The sequence below is a fragment of the Podarcis liolepis genome, assembly GCF_965112155.1.
Source record: "Podarcis liolepis genome assembly, chromosome: 11".
NCBI lineage: Eukaryota > Metazoa > Chordata > Lepidosauria > Squamata > Lacertidae > Podarcis > Podarcis liolepis.
Window position 1 is genome coordinate 39,135,496 of NC_139565.1, and position 19,094 is coordinate 39,154,589.

Here is a 19,094-nt window from a genome sequence, read left to right on the forward strand (position 1 = left end):
CACCAGGCTGTTTTCCCCAACAGCAAAGTAAAAGGCAGCATTTCTCACCACTCCCACTCCAGTACTGGGGTGACTGTGGGTGGAAATGCTACCTTATTGAAAGAGCAGGCAGAGAGCTTTAGCTTAGTGCCAAGATCCAAGATAGAGGATTCCCTCTGCTTGCTCATCTCTGTTGTTGTTGTTTTTTTCCTCCTAATATTTTATTAAGGATTTTCTTGTTTTACAGAAGTAAGTGTAATGCCTCATCTCTAAAGAACAGGCAGATATTCCTCCCCCATCTTGTTTGCCCTTTAGAGCTCACTCTCTGAAGAGCAAGCAAAACACTACCTCTTCATCAGAAAGCTAAGGTTAAGTGGTCCACTTCCTGTTGCTTGGGAGGATAAATCCCAACATAAACAACATGCTTTCTTTGAAGTACATTTCATAATAAAGAGTAATCAGAAGTCAATAATGAAAAAGGATAAAAACATGAACTGAGTGCGTAAGAACCCTGCTTCTCATTTAGCCAAATGCATTTAAATCTACAAGCTGAATTTCAACAACAGATGTCTTAAAAGTCCAGCACTATTTTAATTTCACAGCACATCTAGACAAATAAGAGCAAATCTTTAGTTATCATATTTGTATGCAAGGGTGAGCGGAGTCAGTTTATCTATTTTCAGAATCCCAGTATGGGTAGCTTTTATATGCATTTTGAAATAAGAGCTGTTGCACCTGTGTAGTCATTGTATCTTGATTGGCAGTTGAGTTTGACTATAACAAATGAACATTGAAAACAAAGGGGAAGGACAGGGTACATATTAGTTACAGCACATATGATATAGACTGCACACGGCTCTTGTGCCACCTAGTGGACATCACTTGTACAAACTACTACATTCGTACTTTTAAAGCAGTCTGCTAAATCCATTGCAAAAATCACCTCACCCATCTCACAGGCCAACACTCATTGCTTTTCATACACCAGAATTAACTGCCAAATTGATGGAAACCAGTATGAAAACTAATATATAATCTTTATTTCAATAATGTAGCATCTTACATATAAAATTATTTCCTTAAAAAAAACTTATTTTTCTTAGTCAATGAAATCTCAACATTCATTTTGTGAAGGAGTAACCTTCTACAAACTTTAAAATGCCGGAAGTTTCTAGTTTTCTATTTCAGTTCCAATCTGGAATGGCAGGTGTAAGAATCTGTAAGGCAGTTAGAAAATGAAGATCTGCATGAAATTTTCCAGTTTGGAATGGTTCTGTTCCCTTTTGTGGCCGATCAGGCATACTCTCCTCTGGTATATTCCATTCCTGCACCAATCCAGTTTTCCCATTATCCCCAACAGTTAGTATTCCATCACTACTGAGCATGTTTTTTGGGACCTCCTTTTACAGATTTTTATTTATTTCTGCAAACTACAGAACTCCTCAAGCCTGATGATACCTCACTCTTGTGCATGGGTAGTATAAAACAACTGGAAACCATGCTTGAATATCAGATATAGGAATGGTGATGAGCTGAGAGACATTCTTTTGGCTTTTTCTAGGTTTTTTCAGGTAACAAAGTTGATGTAGTGTTTTAAGCCTCTGCTGTAATATATTAAAACATGGAAAAGCTTATTTACTGTGGAGGGTCTTACCATTGCCACCATGTCCATTGTTTTATACTTTTATTTATCCATTATTCCTGATTCCTTCAGATGGGGAAGTTACAGCTAGCTACTTTTAATTAATGCTTTTAAACTAATGCTTGAGACTAAGAGATACAAAAAGGGCAGTGGGTGTTTCCCCTAGAGACTATGTTACTTCTGTGATCCAGTATTACTTTACATTTCTTATACCACATTTTAATATGGTTGTTTAATCCTTCCAATAGTTCTTTGTCTTCTTCCCCCTCAAGTGGCAGAAAGCAAAGAAAATCCCCCCCAAAATTCTTTTATTTATTACTTGCCTTTATTTCTTGCTTGCTCGCCTGCCAGGCAGGAGCATGACCCCGAAGGTTGCTTTTGGGAAGAATATACTATTTTTAGATAGTTTGAAGATGTATGCTTTTAAAGCCCTCTTGAGGTCATGGGGACTCTAGATATTAACAGACAAGAAAAGCAACAGTCTTTCCCCAAGACTGTGCCACAACTGGCACTACTCCTTGTGAAATAAAATATAAAAAACTGAGTCAGAAAGCTTCTACCAGACCAAATCAGCATGAACTTTAACCAGAAGAGCTAACCTTCTAATGAAATTTTGCATCTGACTCCAGTATTAAAGGACTTTGCAAAGTCTGTGCCCTTCCTTGCTAGGAGGGATAGAACAGGATATGCTTCGAGGGAAGGGCGCACATTTGCACCTATTTATTTATAAAATTTACACCCTTCCATTCTGCTTTATATGAAACACATGAATAAGCATACATAAGCTCACAGTGACTCTGAGAACAGCAGGTATACATTCAGTTATTTTGCCTGCCACATCCCAAGAACACAGAGGTGCTCACAAAATAGAATATGGAAAAAGGCCAGAGTAATAACTTTAAAGCCTGATACAGGTCAGTTTTTAACTCTGGCCATACATACGTGACGGACACAACAGCTTCTGCCAGTGATGGGAGGAAAAAGAGCTATCGGGGGGTTGCACCCCTCCCTCCCATGAAAACCTTTATGGCAAGGCATTTAACTTGGGCATAGCCATGATTTGTTCATTCTTTTTAATGCTCTTTTGTGGGCTCAGAAAATCTTATTTTAGGGAGAAGAGTGGAGAAGCAGAGCAGTCTCTCTGGGGTATGGATCAAAAAATGTGCAACTGAGGCAGTGAGCAGGAAGAGCATTCCGTGAAGTATCTCCATTGCTTGCCTGTGAATTTCCGGTTGCCTGTCCATGACCTCTCCCTTGTCCTGAGCCTTTTCTGTCTTGCACAAAGAAGTAGAGTTGTCCTGCTTGCTACCTGGGAGATCAGCTTTCAGCCAACTCTCCTCAGTGTCCAGTTGGTCCCTGACATCCCATTAGTCAGCCACATTAGACAGTGGCTTTAAAGCTTTTACCTGGCTTGCCATATCCCCTGCTTCTCTAGTCCTGGGGAAGATGGAGGGGGGATCTAAGAGCCATCCAGTAATCTGCCTCATGGGTGGGCCAGCCTTCTCAATTAGTGTTGCTCAGTTATCAGGAAGCTCTTTGACCCACTTCAATACTCTTAAACAACCCATTTTAACAGAACAGTGATTTCAACATTACTGCTAAAAAGCAAGCCAGCACTATATTTGACATTCAAATATATTTCCAATTAATGCTTCTGAAGGCGCACTTGTTTATTCTTGCATTATGTACATAAGGTATTTTATAACCTCTCAGGTAGGTAATTGACCCATTTTATTTGAGGAAGTAAAGCATAAAATAGTACTGAAGTACTCCTGAAATACATACAAATACGAAGTTATAATCTAATTAACATAATTATATCTGAAACCATTTTTACAAATGGCATATGACAATTTAGTAGGAGTTATCATTTTCAATTAAGTGTTTGTTATTTGTTCTCTCCTAAACAAATACAGCAAACTCCCCAGGAAGAAAGGCCATTCCTTTCCATACAGTTATTTTCAGCTGTGGAAATAACAGAGTACAGAGGAATTCTTCTACAAAGCAAGAGAGGAATATTTCAGAAATGAATGTTCTGCTCTTTTCCAACAGCAAATATGTAATAAGGTCAAATAAGCAGCATTTATTTAGACAAATGCTGACTGAGTGAAGCAAAACAGCACATCACTGGTCAAGTATCAGCGTTAAAATGTAATGCAGAAAAATTGAAGGGTATGTTAATTTAGATAACTTCCAATGCTGCATACCATCATTACATGAAAAGCCATTATTTAATAGAACAACCACAATTCTATGTTTCAAGAGAAGTCACATCTAAAAATTGAAATTAGAATCTATGGTACTTCTTTATAAGTGTGTAGACTTTATAAACTCATTCTCTACTACCTCAGACTCTGTACCATGAAAATGGACAAAAATATTGCTATATGTTTCATTTCCATACCTTTCATACTGAAACACTCTGTACATGTGTGAAGGGACTAGAATTTGAGTGTAGAAAGAAATGTTATGTTCATGTCTTTTTGCGGTTTTCCTGTAGTCACTGTGGGAATAGAGCGCTAGACTAGAAAGGTCTTTGGTGTGGTCCAACCTGGCTGTTTTATTTTCTTATTTGTTACTTGACTGAACACTCCACATTGCAATGTTTTGCTTCAGATACTACTTGATGCTATAGTTCTAAGTGTATGAAGTTTTTTAATGCGATGTTTTACACATAAAGCTCACTATCCCCATGTTTTCTCATACATAATTACATACGCTAAAATATTTTCAATCCTACATTTATAGTGCACATTCCTGAACTCAACAAAACAGTTCTATCTTTCAGCAAAGTCAGCATTCTTAGCCTGCCTACCTTCCTTATATTATTATTATTATTATTATTATTATTATTATTATTATTATTATTATTATGACTAGCTCTGTCAGCTTGTCCATTATAGGCAATTCTGTACATTTCATCAGCCATCCCCACTCTGTTGGGGCCTGCTGGCATTTCCATTTTCTTGCCCATACGATTTTGGCAATACTGACAAGTGATTTCAGATTTATAGTTACATTATCCCCATCTACATGGGGCTAGGTCTCAATATATGCTCTATTATATCTGAGATATTTTGAGTTATTTGCCACCAATAATTTGTGACAATTGGGCATTTCCATCACATTATGTTATAAATGGACATTTCCCACAAAACATTCCCAACATTCAGAGCCATTAACTGGGTGGATTTCATTTAACCTTGCAGGTGTTAGATACCACCTAAGTAATAAGTTATATTGTGCATCCCCAACTGGCAGACTGGATGAGATTTTATCTACCTGTCTCCAAATCTGATTCCATTGAGTAACTATTCCATCTCCATCCTTTCATAACTAAATATATCTATCAGTTTAAATATATATTTTGAAATAAGCACAAGTACTTAGTACTTTCTTGTTATCTATAATGAAGTGTCAGGCCCAAGCTTCTCCTTTGGTTTTGGAGAGGTGGGGTGAAAAAATTAACACTAAGATTAAAATAGTCTTCAGGGCCACACCAAGACTGAATACTTTTTGAGGACAGCCTTACCGTTCCATTGACCTGCAAGATGACTTTCAAAAACATATCCCCCTCCCCCTATAAAATAGTGGTGGTGCAAAAGTTGATTCTATTGCTAACATTCCTCTAACTTAGAGATTTAGTACCAGCTGCAACCTGAAGCTCCATCACCCAATTTAAAAAGTCCTACACAGTATGCCAATCTATGTTTTACTCGTTATCGTGATGAGCTTCAAATACACACACCAATATACACATTCCTTTAGTAAGCTACTTGCATGCACATAATAGAACAAAATAATAGAATGTCTTTTTTAAAAAACAAACACACCCCAGTATTTGAAACTAGTGTATTATTAAAAAAATGTGACTGCTTCTTTTTCTTAAATAGACTACTTAAATGGAAAAACTATACTAAAATGTGCTCCCAGCTGAGGTTTTATAGGAAAGCAAGTAAGGCAATTCAAAATTACAGCTCCCTCAGTAAACATAATTCAGATAAACTGTACATGTTTAGTACTATTATATACAGTAACCGACAACAGTTATGTGAAAGGCCCTGAATTACTGTATCTTTTGAAAACAATTTTGGATTATTTGACTGTAGTGCAAATAAACTCCTTGCAGCAATGTTACATAAACATTAGTTTCTTGAATAAACAAATATTTGAAAATATAACTCACCAAGCTAGCTGTCAGAGAAGGTGCTGACTGCCCAAGAGCTTGACTGCGCATTCGGACAAGATTGGAAGTTTCTCCAGTTTGCCATGACTGTTGTGTAACAGCATTTGGCAGCAAGTACCTACCTGTCGAAAGTTTCGGTGGAAAAAAAGTTGTCAGTACACAGCCTCTTGCACAGTTAATGGTCTGCAATATTAGTCCATGCAACTCACTGTAAATGGACAAATTTGGTCTGACTTAGCAAGATTTAAACCTCGAATGCTCTTCATAAGCTTCTGAAATAGATACTCAGCTAGCCTTAGATATATGCACATACTCCAGGTAATAAATCTTACTGTGCAAATACAAATATAAATACAAACTTATCCCATTCTGAGAATTAAGTAACTGATGAACAAAAGAAGAAATGAGAGACTTGTGAATAGGAGGATTTTTTAGTTTATTTATAATTTGACCCATTGTTCCTAATGCCTTCTCTTTTTTTAACTTGCACTAAGAATTAATTTTGATCCCTTGGGTGTTCTTTCTCTCTACTTACTTCCTTTCTCCTGTTTCTTGCCTTTTTAGAAAAAAAAGACTTGCTTTACTCATTTGGGACCTATCTAGTACATTTCTTACCCAGGGTAGATATACACACAGGAAAACCCCCCACCATAAATAAGTCAGAAATTAAATCGTTATAACAAAAGGGGGCTGGAGCGATGTAAAAATCGCTTTTGCTCTCTGGCGCCATCTGATGTTGCATGTTTATAACAAATTCAAAACATGTTTTTTTGACTAATGTAGCTGAGTCCCCAGACTCTGGCACAAGGAACCTTCATCAAGAAGCTGTTTCCGGAGAAGTGCTGTGAGAGGCGAAAGACTCAATATTGACCATTGGGGGGGGGGTTCTACTTACTTTACTTCATCTTCTAGCCCTCGGAGCCTTCAAAAGTAAACACTGATCCTGTTGGGTCTACATACAAAAGAGGGGTTGCTCTTCTGTTTTAATCTACTGTAAATCACTTAGAGATCTATTATTATTACAACATGTTTCTTTATTAATGTATTTATGGTAACACCATCAGATTTGGACTACCTTGGGATGTGAATGTATTGAATATTGCTAACTGATCTGCTGGTAAGTTTTATGCTCACTTTGATATATTTTAAGTGAATTGTTAATTTCTGCAGTCATGTTATAACTTTAATGTCAGGAAATTGGAGGCTGCAAAAGAGCTGAGGGGGGAGGGAGACAAGTATAGAGAGCCCAAGTCGGTAATCAGTAGTTTCTCTTCCACGTCAGAGGAGGAAGCTGGGAGGAAGGAGCCGATGCCAGGACCCAGCCACTCACAGAGCAGAGGTAAGAGGAGGCGTGAACTAAGGAGATGGGTCTGCTGGAGACGTCACAAAAAGACGCCAGATGACTCATCTGACTCCTAAGAGATCGATGTGCTTTTTGAAACTCTTGTAACTGTTTGAAGTTTTGCAATAAATCCTTTATACAGAGATGGCTGAATGCCTGGAGCTTTATCTCAGCTAGCTTGTCAGCTCATAAATCCTCACATTTAATAAGTATTATACCTGTGTATTATTATTGTAGACTTATTTTCTGTGAACCACCAACTATTCGTGGAGAATGCATTATACAGTGGTGCCCCGCAAGACGAAATTAATTCGTTCCGCAATTTTTGCCGTCTAGCGAATTTTTCTTCTTGCGAAGCACGGTTTAAACGGTTTAACAAAGTCGCAAGACGTTTTCGTCTTGCGAAGCAAGCCCATAGGGGAATTCGTCTTGCGAGGCAAATCGCAAATGAAAAAACCTTTCGTCTAGCGAGTTTTTTGTCTTGCGAGGCATTCGTCTTGCAGGGCACCACTGTATAAGTAAACTGATTGACTTAAAGAAATATATAGAGCAGCTGTTTTTAAGTAAACAAAAAGATTGCCTGATGCATACATATGCCTATATGTTTATGAACACATATGTGATATTAGGGCAGTTGGCTAGAAGTCTGTAAGAAAAAATGTATATTCTAGGTAAATCACCACATTTTCAAAAATAACATTAAAACTGAACTGTTCTTGTGACATAAAGACATGCTTGGCTGCTGAATCCTAATGGGAATTATCCCCCTTTCTTTCCAGAGACATGGAAATGGCTTTAAAAAGAACTATTATCACAATAGCACAGAATCTAGACACTATCTAAACAGAACTAAAGGCCCATTAATTTAATTACTGATTTATTATTTTTATTATTTTTTAAAAAGAGTAAAAGCTTAAGGTTACAATCCTATGCACCATTACCTGGATTAAGTCCTACTGACCTCTGAGTAGACATGCCTAGGAAAGCACAGTAATTCTCCCATTGATATGAGTCTTAGAAATACTTAACTTTGACTGTATCATGCTATGTATTTAAGTTCAGCAATGCAGGAAGTAAATGTTAAGATAATCTGCATCAAACAATGATTTCTTCAAACGACTGTATTTAACTTGAAGGGTAGGAGCAGTAAGAGGATAAATCCCTTCTCAATCTGATCACCAGAGACCCTAGCAACTAAGACTCTAAGACATCACTTTTATTAGTACAAACTGCTGCAGCGCCAGCAGGGTGAAAAAAGAAATATGTAAATGTTAGTGTTTGTTTTTACAATAATGTATGCAGAATTAATGCAACCATCCCCGTTAGACTTAATAGAAAAATAAAACAATTGATTAATTTTAAAACCATTGTTATGAAACCCTTCATTATTGTTATCTTGGTTTCTTGTAGTTACATCAAGAAACTTTATTTAAATCCAGTTTGGGAGGAATACCAGCAGGCATTTAAAAAGCATGTTGCTGTTTAATTCATGCATCATTTGCTGCTTACAACTTAAGGAAATTAGCATCTGTCAAGTGTATTACTTAGCTGCATATGGTTAAAATTAACGGACAATGCTTCTTTCCCTGCCAGATTTAAAAGAGAGATAAAACATTTCCCCCCAATCTGTCCATTAAAGCTGATATAATTCAATCAAAGCTAGAAGTACAGATGACTTAATTGTGTTGTCCTTGGCCACTGCATTGTACAGAACCCCCATTAACAAAATTCAGCACTTTCATGCCCCTTCCTCCACACAGTAATAAAACCTATCTAGCTCATATTATTGAGGTGCTAAAATATCCTCAATAGTTTGGAATAATTGCCCAGTTAACATTTACAATTAGTGTTATTTTAATTCTTTGCTCTTTCAGAATGACTACTGCTATTTCACTATGATCTGTAATAAAGGAAGAAATGAGTTTCAGCTGAACCTTAAGCCACAATTAATGTCATAAACGTCCATCAATGAAAACTCTTCAGAAATGGCTTAGAGAGTGGCAGAAGAATGCTACTTTGGACAAAGCGGCCTGTTTCTTAAACAAAAGTTTTTCAAGTTTCATGCATTTATTCTTCCATTTTAGAGCACATGTACTGAAACTGCCTTAAATTAAATGCAAGCTGGGGAATCTTTAGCCCCCAGATGTTGCTGTACTAGAACTCCCATCAGGCCCAGCAAGCACAGCCAATGGCTAGGAAGAAGGGAGCTGTAGCTCAGCAACATCTAGAGAACCACAGGTTCCCCACCTCTGAGTTACACAAACACCAAAGCAACTTTCACAAATTTCAGTTAAAACAAGAAGCATTGGGGAAAATAACACTCTGCCCCAACATCACAAGAACACAGGAATAGTTCTTCTGCTGCATCACTCCAAGGATCTATCTGGTCCAGGATCCTGCTGTCAACACACACTACCCAGTCAGAAGCCTGCAAGCAGGGCATGAACACAACAGGCATTGAATGCTTGTTCTCAGTACATGAGATTCAGCATCTGCCTCTGAACACGGCTGTTACATTATTCTGCTATCACAGCTAATTGTTCAATTCTTCTTTAGAGTCATCAAATAATATCTTATTTGCAGCAAACATCATAATTTAAATATGTGTTGTGTAAAAAGCTACTTTCATTTATCCATCCTAAAGCTAATGTTAAAGTTAATTATACTGGATTCCAGTGCTATCTGGGGATCAGCTGGAGGTCAGGGAGTGGTATTCCCCATCACTCGCTCTGTACCACTCAGTTTTGTATTTTCATGGTTTGTTCTTGGCTAGACAAACCAAAAACCCGGATTCAGACACAACGCTAAACCAAACCACGGCTTAGCTCAGGATAGCACAGGATGAAGGGAGACGCGAAGCAGCCACAATGTTTGCTCTATGCATTCATATAAACGTTCACTCACACTTAGCCATGGTTTGGCTTAGCATTACATACAAACTGAGCCACTGACTTAAACGGCATAGAATTAGTTAGACTGCATTTTATTGCCTGAAATAACTGCCTGAAATTGCTACACAGCATAGTAACCAAATTAAAGGCATTTCACCTTTATTTTTATTTATTATATATAAATAAGGTAAAGTCAATTTCAGCATCCTAAAACTTCTTAGCATAATGAACAAAAACATTTAAGTTACTACAATGCAATACTGCTCTGTAATAAGTAATAGAAAGGAAATAAAGTCACACATTTTAGTTCACTTTGAACCTAGTTAGACACAGCACTCTTCACCTCCAGCCCATTTAGAAAGCCATTATTTTCTATCTTGAATTCCACTTTCAGCATAGCCTACTAAGCCTGTGGAGCATTCTCAATTCTGACAATTTAAGCCCGAGCCCAAGTGATTGTATAAAGCCCTTTGATGTTACTTCAGCTCATGAAACCCATTCACTGCAGCAAAGGAGCTTTGCAGTTAACCAGTTTTCCTGCTCCATGACAGGAATAAATCACGCAGCTTTGTTTTCTGCATTTAATATTTTAATAAAGGGAAAACAAGAGCCTTGACTCAGTTCGGCAGTGAATTATAACCAATTAGTTTGAACATATAAATTGCTGTTGATATATTTAATTTAAATAGAGAATTTGTTATTAAAATATATGGTGGTAATTCAGAAACTAACAGCAAAATGGCTACCCACGCTGTACATTAAAAATTGTCGACAGTCTCCTAATACACTTAAATTTAGAATTCATGAATAATTTTATGAAGTGACATGATTGACAAGCTTCTCTCTTGAGATCTATAGCAGCTTCCAGAAAGGCAAGTAGCTAAGAATGTGAAAGTGGCAGGGAGAATCTAGTGAAAAAGTATATAGTTAATTTGACTGCAGAATTCTTCCTTCTCCACCATCAACAGACTTATTGGAAAATGGACAAGTCTCCAACTGGCAAAGTTGAGGGGAAATAACTAAAGGTGGAGTACAGAAGGATCAAGTTGTCTGGTTGTAGTAACTGATAATTTCCACTGTAAAGAATTTGCAAAAATGAACATGTTATCCATGGGAAACTAGAGTTTTACTCTAACAACAACAAAAAGGTGTTTATAACACACACAAAATCACATTATACGCATCATTCTCCAAATAGATAGCTGTCACTTCTGCTGGGCATGTTGACATTTTCTGCAGGACATTTTAAGATTCCACTGCTTGGTTTCTGAGTGGCACAGCATAGCTCACTCCAGCATGTATCTTCTATAGGCATCTGACACTGGAAATGGAGTTCTGATTCCTGAGACACACCCACCCCCCAGGAGTCACAGCAGTACATTCTTAGTGGAATTAAAGGTCCATTGAGTAACTTCTACTTTATGTAAGTAAAAAAAAGAGCAACCCAAAAGCTACCATGGTAGTAAATTAGCCTTGCATGTAAGGCCACAAAAGTTACTAACATGCTTTTTTCTTTTTACTAGCCTGCTGGGGCTGGCAGAAAAAGGACAGGGCTTCATCATTTTGCAAGAGCCAGCTGCAGTTCTATACTAGGTACATATGACACACGAAGTGTTCTGCCATTCTTCTACCAGCCTGCTCACTTGCCTGCATACAATTCCTTCTCGCCTATGACTAAGAAGCTAGTGTATAAATCAGTGACAGGGGCCAAATGTGCCCTTCCACACAGTCTACCTGGCCCCTGGGACTCTTGCCACATCACCCCCCTCACTGGCCCTGCTCTGCACTTTCCTTGAGTAATTGTGCCTGGCTGGGGTATGTCACTGATTTCTTATAATGATTCCCTGCTTGCTTGCTTGCTTGCTTGCTTGCTTGCTTGCTTGCTTGGATGGGAGGGAGGGGTAGAGAGTTGTGTGTAGAAACCAACCTTCTGATCAAAGGCAAAATTTACATTTGTTGCTCTGCTGACTTTTGTCTCCAGTCCCACCCACCACTGACATACGGTCTCAGGAAGTTACCCAGAAAGAAATGCAGGCTTCACTAAATAATGGGCTGCAATAACCAGTACAATGGGTTTTGGTGGGGAGCAGGAGTAATTGCTAATCTTACTTTACAGAGACAGTATCGTGGAGATTCATTAAAATGACTCATGGAGATATCTGTCTCTGTTATCCCCTCTAAGTCATCTGTCTATAATCAGTACACAAAACTCTGAGCTTGACCGGTGTCTGTTCATATAATTTTTTAAGATCAGGCGTGTTTTCTATAGCAGAGCTTTTTTTTATATACTATGTATGGGAATATATCCATCCTTGGCTATATGGACATGCCATTTTTCTTACCAGTCAGAGCTCCTCCAAGACTTCCTCTTCTAAATGGTCTCCCATCTTCACTGAGTTGCCTTTTAAATTTCAGTGGCTTGCTGGGGCCAGAAGAAACTTCAGGGTTGCTGGATTTCCGAAATGGCATAGATGGAGGTGACAATATACTATCAAGCTGTAAAAAAAAAAAAAAGCAAAGATGCTGGAGTTAAAATCCATTCTCAACTTGAAATACAGGCAACCTCCATTTACATGAGGATTATGTTCGTGGCTTCCACACATGTTGGTGGAATGTGTATAAGCTCACTCCGGCCACTTCCGGGTTGTGGCAATGTGCACGTGCACGATTGTGCATGCACTGAGGAAGCATAAAATGGTAGTTGTAAAAGATAGGCCATTTGTATGTGTAAAAAAAAGAATGCTTGCTAGCTTCAGAGAACACCACATTGCCTTAAGCTATTTAAACAAGGAGAGAGATGGAATGCTAGCAAACCTTCATCTGCCCACAGGCGATATGTTCCCCATACGCACACACACACACACACACACTTACACATGAAATTGAAAGCAATTTGAAGGAGGACTATCTGGTCATTGTTCACATCTCATTTTTGCACTTGGAAAGGGCAAGATAAAATACAATTAAATATAGCAAGTTTACATCATATCAAAAACCTACAAAACCTATTTGAATTGAGATGACAAAATAAATGGCTGTGTAATGTGGAGAGATGCAACTCTCACACCACTTTCAATTATTTAAAAAATATTGTCTGTCAGCTTTTGTTTGAGCTACCTCTGTCACGAATCTGGGTACCAGTACATTGGCAGTTTTATGTTTTCCAAATGTTTCTCATTATTATTTGCCAATGATAATCAAAAACTGTTCTGAACATACAATTAGTACAGTACTGTTGTTATTTCAGGATGAAAGCATAGACTGGCTATACTTAAGCCTTGTTCATGGAATTTTAACTGGTAGCTATAAAAGCAGAAAAGTTCAAAATACAGGTGACCATGCAATAAAGTCTCATTGGTCCTTTGCTGCAGCAGGCTTCTCTACATGGGAATTGGAACTTTGAATGGGAGAGGGAGAGGGAGAGGGAGAGGGAGAGAGAGAGAGAGAGAGAGAGAGAGAGAGAGAGAGGAGTCGATAGAGGGAGAGATGTAATAATTATTATTCATAAAGGATAAAAACAATACCAAGGCAGGTTTGCAAGCAAGTACTTGCCTGCTAGCCTCAGGCAGAGTAAAAAAAGATTCCTAACAGGCGGTGTCTGCTGCCTTAGAGCACCCAATTTGCAACAAATATATAGTATGAGAATGTAGATATTTTATTTTTATTTTTTAAAACTAAAATCCATTGAACATCCTCAGTATAAGCCTACTTTTTCTCAGTGGAGTATTTTTCCACCAGACGTCTCCTGGTTTGTTTTATGATGTAAAAGGTGATCACACCAAATTGCAACTAGTTAGGCTACATGACCTTATCTTTTGTGTAACATTTCTTGTCCCTGGACCAAGTCATTGTCAAGTGTGAAGTCGCCTGGAATGTTAGCAATTAACGTTCAGAGTACAATCCTGTGCATCAAACTTAACAAAGCTTACAAAGTAAACATGCATAGGGCCATATGTTATCTGACTATATGTTGTTTCCTTCACTAAGGGGGAGAAAATGGTATGGGAAACTTCTTTTCATACAACTCTTTAAGCTTTACTATTGTTGCACACCACCCCACTCTCCAAGTGGTGCAAGATTCCAGGAGTTCCAAGCACGTACCCAGAGTTCGTGTTTGCTTTTGGAATGAGGTACAGTGGAGCCTGTTGTGTCTTTGTAATATATGGTTTATTTATGGGACGCAGATGGCGCTGTGGGTAAAACCTCAGTGCCTATGACTTGCCGATCGTATGGTCGGCGGTTCGAATCCCCGCGGTGGGGTGAGCTCCCGTCTTTTGGTCCCAGCTCCTGCCCACCTAGCAGTTCGAAAACACCCCTAAGTGCAAGTAGATAAATAGGGACCGCTTTATAGTGGGAAGGTAAACGGCGTTTCCGTGTGCTGCGCTGGTGCTGGCTCGCCAGAGCAGCTTTGTCATGCTGGCCACGTGACCCGGAAGTGTCTCCGGACAGCGCTGGCCCCCAGCCTCTTAAGTGAGATGGGTGCACAACCCTAGAATCGGATACAACTGGCCCGCACGAGCAGGGGTACCTTTACCTTTACTTTTACAGTGGAGACTGTTGTGTCTTTGTAATATATGGTTTATTTACACATATATACAACCTGAGCCTCAGTATCAACACCCCAAGAGGTCCTTGCCACAACATTGGAGTCAGAGAGAAATCAAACATTGTTTCCTCTCTCCAGCTTGCTGCTTTTCTTCTAACTTCTGTGTTGGGCTTGACTGCCTATAGAGCTATCAGATAGAATGCTACCAATAGGTTTTACATATATTTGGGGCCTATTGCTGCAGCCTAAAATATTAACCACATTACTTGTGGATACAGAAAGCTCGCCCAATTAAGCTCAACAAAATGGAACTTTCAATTCTACCTGAAAAAGGTACACACAGGGATTTCCTCTGTGTATTCTGTAGTACAGTGGTACCTTGGTTTACAAACTTAATCCGTTCTGGAAGTCCGTCCTTAAACCGAAACCATTCTTAAACCAAGGCGTGCTTTTCCTCATTAGTTAATGAGACCTCCCGCCATCGGTGCCCTTCCACCGTTCCGCTTCCATTCTTAGACCAAGGTAAAGTTCGCAAACCAGGATGCTACTTCTGGTTTTGCAGAGTTTGTAAACCGAATTGTTTGTAAACAGGACTGTTCTTAAACCAAGGTACCACTGTATTTATGAATCTCATGACATAAACTCTTGCAATATATGCATAACCACCTATAGATGAAATTAGAATGAACTGGTCTCCATCCAGCAAAGTATAAAAACGTGTTTACATTATGTACAGACAAACATATTAAGCCGGGAGGAATAACATCATGAAAACACACCACTGAATTTTCATATTCTGTTTTAAGCTCCATTTTAACTATATTGCAGCAAGAGATGGAAAAGCCACCAGATGGCACTACATAATTAACAAAATAGAAACAATTCTGTGTGTCTCAAAACTTACTGTACCTTAAACTAACACCAAGTGTATTTAAAAGACACACAAAATAAAGACTACACCCTCAGGGAGAAGAATTTGCATTGGCTATTTTGAATATTTGTAATAAAACAAAAATCTATTTAATTTTCCTCTTATACCATCTATTTCTCCATGAAATCAGTCTGTTTCCATCAACATAGCAGCGCTATTTTTCTAGAAAAAAAGGGTGCCGGAACTCATCTTGAGCATCTCCCTTGTTCTCTTATAGTAACAGACTTCCCTGAAGAGAGTTTTTAAACCTCTTTTGTTGACCTCTTTTGCGCTTTCCATTTTTAAGTTCGGAATAGAGTACAGTGGTACCTCTAGCTACAAACTTAATTTGTTCCGGAGGTCTGTTCTTAACCTGTTCTTAACTAGAGGCGTGCTTTTGCTAATAGGGCCTCTTGCTGCCACTGCACCGCCGGCACATGATTTCCATTCTCATCTTGGGGCAAAGTTCTCAACTCAAGGTAACTCTTCCAGGTTAGCGGAGTTTGTAATCTGAAGCGTTTGTAACTCGAGGTACTGCTTTGGAAGACAATAATTAGGCATCAGAACCACATGACCAGTCCAACGAAGTTGTTGTTGAAAAAGCATTGCTTCGACACTGGTGATCTTTGCTTCTTCCAGTACAATGGCGTAAGTTTGCCTATCTTCCCGAGTGATGTGTAAAAATTTTCAGAGACACCGTTGATGGAATCTTTCAAGGAGCTGGAGATGAAGTTTATACGTGGTCCATGTTTCACAATCATATAGTAAGGTTGGTAGTACAATAGCTTTGTAAACAAGCATTTTGGTTTCCCTGCGAATGTCTCAGTCCTCAAATACTCTGCACTTCAATCAGGAGAAAGCTGCACTCATAGAGCTCAGGCAATGCTGGATTTTGGCATCAATGTCAGCCCTTGTGGAAAGATAACTGCCCAGGTATTTGTGGTGCTGCAGAGAGGTTGTTTTGTGCTTGTTGGTGTACCACTTTGGTTTTTTGGATTTTGGGTGATAGGCCAAACTTTTTGTAAACTTCTGCAAAGATATTTAGGATGGTTTGAAGGTCATCCTCTGAGTGTGCACACACTATGTTGTCATCAACATAATGAAGCTCTGTGGTGGAAGTTATGGTAGCCTCACTCTTTGCTTTCAGCCTACTCAGATTAAAGAGCTTTCCATCTATTCAATATATGATTTCTATTCTGGTGGGGGGTTTCCCTTCAACAAAGTGTAGGATCTTGGGAATGAAAATAATAAATAGAGTTGGGGTGATAACACAACCGTTTAATACTGCTTCGCAGTCTCCTGAGCTGACAGAGGTCTCGTCAGAGACAGTGTTGATGACTCCCAGACTGTTCATCCATGCTGAAGTGACTGGCTCTGGGGTAAAACCACTCCTCAAGAAACCCTCCCTGTATTTTGAAAATCTAAGTAAAGACAGTTGCTAATCTCCCCTTCTTGGGCAAGGTTCTTGAGTGGGTGGTTGCAGACCAGATCCAGGCACTCATAGAAGAAACTGATTTTCTAGCTCCATTTCAACTGGGATGTAGTCTCAGTTTCAGCACATATACTGCTTTGGTCACCCTGAATGATGACTTCTGTCAGGAGAGAGATAAGGGAAATGTGTCCCTGTTAATTCTCCTCAACCTCTCAACAGCTGGCCGGGGAGGAGACTTAGGGGGAAGTGGAAGGCCCAGATTGACAGCTTTACCAGAGCCAGTCTTGCCTATAGGTTTCTCTGTTTTGTATTCTGTTTCCTCAAATAAAGCATCAACCTTACTGCTCATCTCTGAGCTTCCGTACTGACCTGTAGCTAAGCCAACCCTGATAACAGCTTGAGGGTCTTTCTGGATCCATTGCTGTCGCTTGAGACTCAGGTGGCTTCGGTGGCACAGAGTGCCTTCCATCAGCTTTGGCTGATAGCCCAGCTGTACCCCTACCTGGACAAAGATAACCTAACTTCTGTTGTCTATGCTCTGGCAATCTCTAAAGATTATTGCAACACGTTACAAGGGGCTGTCTCTGAACATGGTTCAAAAACGCCAATCCTGGCCCAACTGCACTCGCTGCCAATTAGCTTCTGAGCTCAATTTGAAGTGCTCAAGGACTGCAATACTTCAAGGACTGCTTCCCGCCCCCCCCCCATATCAACGAACCTGGGCCCTGTGATCATCATTTGAGTCCCTTTTTCATGGCCACACTTTCATGATCTCCTATCAGTCCCACCAGGTCCAAAGCCCACCAGCCCCCACTGTCTTGGAACCTTCATATAATACCTTTCATACCACCCCGTAATCCTATGGGAGAAGACTTCCTTTGGGAAAGCTACTCTATTTCTTAAGAATTCTCTTCCTTAGCCTGGTTAAATACCAGAAAAAAAATAGAAAGGTTCCCTAACACAGAAAAAGTTAAGCATAATTTTTCAGTGCTCTCAGAAAAATATTGAAAATGTAACTAATATTTATATTCCATAGAAATTATTTTTTAAACTGTTGAATGTCTTATGATAAACCAAACATATATAATTAGACAAATACTAATTTTAAATCAGCCATAATATATTTAGAATACTTTGCAACTATTAACATATTTTATATGCATCACCATTGATTTAAACACTGGCTTATTTAAAAAGACAAAAAAATGTGACAGTTTCACAGCCACAGGGTAAAACCAGCAAGCTTGCTTTCAAAGTCACTTTCAATCTTAAGGAAAAGAAATTAAGCACATATTAAAGAGGCATTCATATTCATGGTTTGTTGACACCACCATCATTTGGTTAGTGAAAAATGCTTTAATCTACAAAAGAGAATATGTATTCTTGGGAAGGAGATATTGTATTTACCAGGAATACTAATGAAGTCACCTCAGTTTAGTTCATTTACAAAATCCATTTCTACTCTGTCACCAACACATTTCAAAGCTACCTAAAATGGCTTAATTCGATCAGATACTATGTAGGCTTCAGAAAGCTAATTGTTCATTCAGGTCTATGCACTTCGACCCAAGCTCAATTAGATCTCATTTTCTCCTCTGTTACATTAAAGTATAAAAATACAAATACAAGCTAGCACATTTCTAATCCCAGAGTAAAAAATCTTGAGCTGGAAAACAATGGCTGTGTGCCTGTTCTTCTAGGACTTTTTCTTATCCTCTAGTTTTTCCCATTCCATCCGAGGGAGCTGGTGTTTGTCAACAGACAGATTTGCAGGTCATGTAGCCAGCAGGACTAAACCACTTCTGGCGCAACGGGACACTGTGACAAGTGCCAGAGCGCATGGAAATGCTGTTTACCTTCCTACTGCACCAGTATCTAGTTATCCTCTTGCACTGCTATGCTTTTGAACTGCTAGGTGGACAGAAGCTGGGACAGAGCAACAGGAGCCCACCCTGTCATATGGATTTGAACTGCTGACCATCAAGAGGCTCAGTGGTTTAGAGCACTGCCACCTATGTCCCTCTACGGCTTCTAGTGCATCACAGTGGCTTTGCTTTTCCAGAGGATCTATTTGTTTCTGGATAATTATTTCTTGTAGAGATTTGTTTCCTTTTGTTAGAAAAAGTTGCATCTAATATGACCTCTTGCTATAGTTTTAAAGGACTA

At 39.0% G+C, this 19,094-nt stretch overlaps 1 protein-coding gene across 15 annotated transcripts in view; it reads right to left on the reverse strand.

The window, feature by feature from the left end:
- MAST4 (microtubule associated serine/threonine kinase family member 4) overlaps positions 1-19,094 on the reverse strand; it is a gene marked incomplete at its 5' end in the record, with an annotated part of 205,950 nt that overhangs the window by 167,462 nt on the left and 19,394 nt on the right. For 13 of the 15 annotated variants that reach the window (XM_083465133.1, XM_083465127.1, XM_083465134.1 and 10 more), the window contains 2 exons: positions 5,808-5,929; positions 12,383-12,536. In XM_083465133.1, coding sequence (XP_083321259.1) covers positions 5,808-5,929; positions 12,383-12,536 — 276 coding nt within the window. Of the gene's footprint in view, positions 1-5,807; positions 5,930-12,382; positions 12,537-19,094 lie in introns of those variants that run through there. The other 2 variants (XM_083465124.1, XM_083465123.1) reach the window with 2 other exon arrangements.